The sequence below is a fragment of the Borostomias antarcticus genome (assembly GCF_949987555.1).
Source record: "Borostomias antarcticus genome assembly, chromosome: 10".
NCBI lineage: Eukaryota > Metazoa > Chordata > Actinopteri > Stomiiformes > Stomiidae > Borostomias > Borostomias antarcticus.
The window spans coordinates 16,461,076-16,464,126 of NC_140243.1; the positions used below are offsets into that span (position 1 = coordinate 16,461,076).

Consider the following 3,051-nt stretch of genomic DNA (forward strand, 5'->3'; position numbering starts at 1 on the left):
TAGCGATATCAGATCCTTTTGTCTTCATCCACCCACCAACCACACCTGTCTACCCTCCACCCCTTCTACCCTCACCTCTCCGCTCTCCCTCCCCTCCCAACTCAACGTCCTACCTTACCCTGTCTTCTTTCCCTCTCCCTTAACAAAGTCCTCAAGCCTGTTACATCCAGCAGCCCCACCATGTGCTCCCTTGACCCTGTTCCATGCTCCCTTCTTCAGTCTACTGCACCTCAACTCCTCCCCTTCCTAACCCACCTCATCAACACGTCTTCCATCAGGATGCTTTCCCTCCGCTTTCAACACTGCCAAAGTCACCCCCTCCTGAAGAAACCATCACTTGACCCCCCTGACATCAAAAACTAGTTTCCCTTCTATCTAAAACACTTTGAACATGCTGTCTTCAACCAAATGTCTTTGTATCTCCACCAGAACAACCTCCTCGACCCCCAACAGTCGGGGTTCAATGTGGGTCCCTCGACAGAGACATTCTCGGATCAGAATTGAAATATTTACATTATATACATACAGTACTTGCAATTATTACTATATTAAGTACACTCTGTGTACTTGGATTTTTCTACTACTTTTGTATTCAGTACTTTTTTTTGTCACTGCTGCTGCTTATCTTGACTTAGATACACTACCGAAGAAACCAAAAGCATTCTCTAGTTCTGGAATGGCAGTGCATGTCGCAGCTGGCAGAGTATGGTGAGGCGTGAAGAGTGGTATTTACTATAGTTATGGAAATATCATCCCATAGCTTCTGACTTATTCACCTCCCTAAAAGAGGACTGAACTAGACTGAATAAGTTAAAGCAGTATGGTCAATCCAGACTAGAACTATCCTGTTATTCAGATCTGCAAATGGAAGTGGATGAGAGGGAAGGGTTGTTATACAACGTGCAGCATGTGTCACACACACACATACACACACACACACATACATACACACACAGTGACTCATACCCTCCATATTTAGAGCTGCCTGGAATGTCTACAGTAACTTTCCACATTTCCAACTTTTCACATAGTTTTCCCAGACCCACCAAACTAAGACACATGTCACAAAGAACATAAAAGAAGACGGTGTATCTTATATTAATTATTTGATGCTCCAACTGCATGATTATATGTGCTCTTAAAAAAAAAACACACACTCGCAAAGCAAGGGAAAACACGGACATTACAAAAAGTACCACTTATAGCCGGCATTGCTTATTGAAAGTGGGTATAATGAATCCGGTTCAGCAGGTTTGGGTGGAGTAGTTCCAAGGCGTGAGTCATAGCTGGTGTGATTGGTGTGCCGGGGTGCGTGTCTACCCTTTTTATAGCAGCCTCTCTCCTCAGTCTCCCAGCGGTCTTCCACCGAAGCCAGCAAACTTCAACTCTCTCTCTCCCTTTCCACTGCTACTAGTTGGAGGTGAGTGGGGGGGGGGGTATGAATAATGATGAGTGTGAATGAGCATGAAGCATGAGTGTGCGTTGGTGATACGGGTAAAACAAAGATGACTGACTGTGTGTACCATTACATTTTGTTTCACCATCTACAGTACGTGTTGTATCTACAGTATCGTTACATTCAAATAGCTCAGTCACTAGTTGTCATGATGAATAGTTAAGAGATGGCTTAGGACTGGGATAATTGTACTTGTCATCAGGCGGCAACAGGTAATCAATACTGAGTCTCTCTGATTGGATATGGATTTACAACGTGAATAACTAATACAGGCACTGTATAAGCAACATCAGGGACAGGGCTGGGAAAATACATTGTTGCTGTATGTTTCAAAGAATCAGTCCAACCAGCATGTGCTTCACTTGATTAATAAATTGACTGAAGCTAAATTCTGTATCCTTTCCTTCCTCCTAGAGAACTGACAGCGCTCTCTCATTTCACTCCCCTTCAGCTATGTCTCGTCTGGAGAAAGCCATCCTCGCCATGGTGGAGGTGTTTGAGGAGTACGCAGGACAAGATGAGAAGAAACACCAGCTCAGCTCAGCAGAGCTTCAGGAGCTGCTGCAAAAAGAGCTGTCCAGCACAGAATTCCACGTAAGGAACTCTGCACACAATGACCATTGTATAACACAGAATATCTATACTACGACTACATATTTGCATTAATAGCACATTTGGATGCTTGGTAGGACTACGCCATGACTTATGACTTATGACCCACCCCCCCCCCCCCCCCCCCCCCCCCCGACAAGTGTACTGAAGTGTGTGCGCATGTGTGTGTGTTTGTGTGTGTATGTGTGCGCGTGCGTGTGACAGGATAAGATTCACCCAGAGGACATCCAGGAGGCCATGGCGAAGTTGGATAAGAATCACGACGGAGAGGCCAACTTCAGGGAGTTCGCCCGCTGCGTGTCTGCCCTGGCCATCGGCTACTTCAAGAAGAAGCGTGGAAAGGGGGGCAAGGCGGGCAAGGCGGGCAAATAGGCTGATGACTGGAAGATAGACCAGCCATTGAGTCACCAACGGCACCCCTCCCAGGCCGACAAAGGCGGTGTCATTTGAGACTGAGTCCAGTGAGGACACTCAGATACACACTGTTCCGCACCACACAAAGTTCTCGCTTACTGTATATGGTCCATTCAGGGGGAAATATATTAACTTGTCATTTCTAAACAGGGAGGGGAGTAAATGAATCCTTGTCTGTATATATCTTTTCCTGGCTTGTATACAATATGTGTTTAAATTCTTACAATTGGGTGGAATTGAAGGCAATAAAAGACCATTTGACTCATATGTTGGCTGTCCTGTGGTTTCTATGGAAAGACAACATGATATTAGAAGAATGAGTACTAAGCTTAGTAATAGCCATTGAGGTGTGTATTTAAAACGTCAGTTCTCATTATTGAGAAATGACACAACTACTGTATATGCTGATGTTACAGTGTTGAGGCAGCAGGCCTGGTGTTCAAGGTCTCCAAGTTCTCAAGGGGAAGGTGTATTTATTCCATTCAGTAACACTTTATTTTGTCTGACCCATAATGGATGGTCTGTAAATGGTCAACTAAACATCAATAAACAAACTATAAAGTACCAGA

General features: G+C 44.7%; 1 protein-coding gene across 1 annotated transcript; it reads left to right on the forward strand.

Annotated features, from left to right (window-relative positions):
• Positions 1-1,909: 1,909 nt before the first annotated feature.
• On the forward strand, positions 1,910-2,627 carry s100w (S100 calcium binding protein W; the record flags this gene model as incomplete). Its single annotated transcript, XM_084444250.1, has 2 exons — positions 1,910-2,050; positions 2,273-2,627. 2 exons carry the CDS (start codon positions 1,910-1,912, stop codon positions 2,438-2,440), a joined length of 309 nt encoding a protein of 102 aa, XP_084300376.1. The 3' UTR covers positions 2,441-2,627.
• Positions 2,628-3,051: the final 424 nt, after the last annotated feature.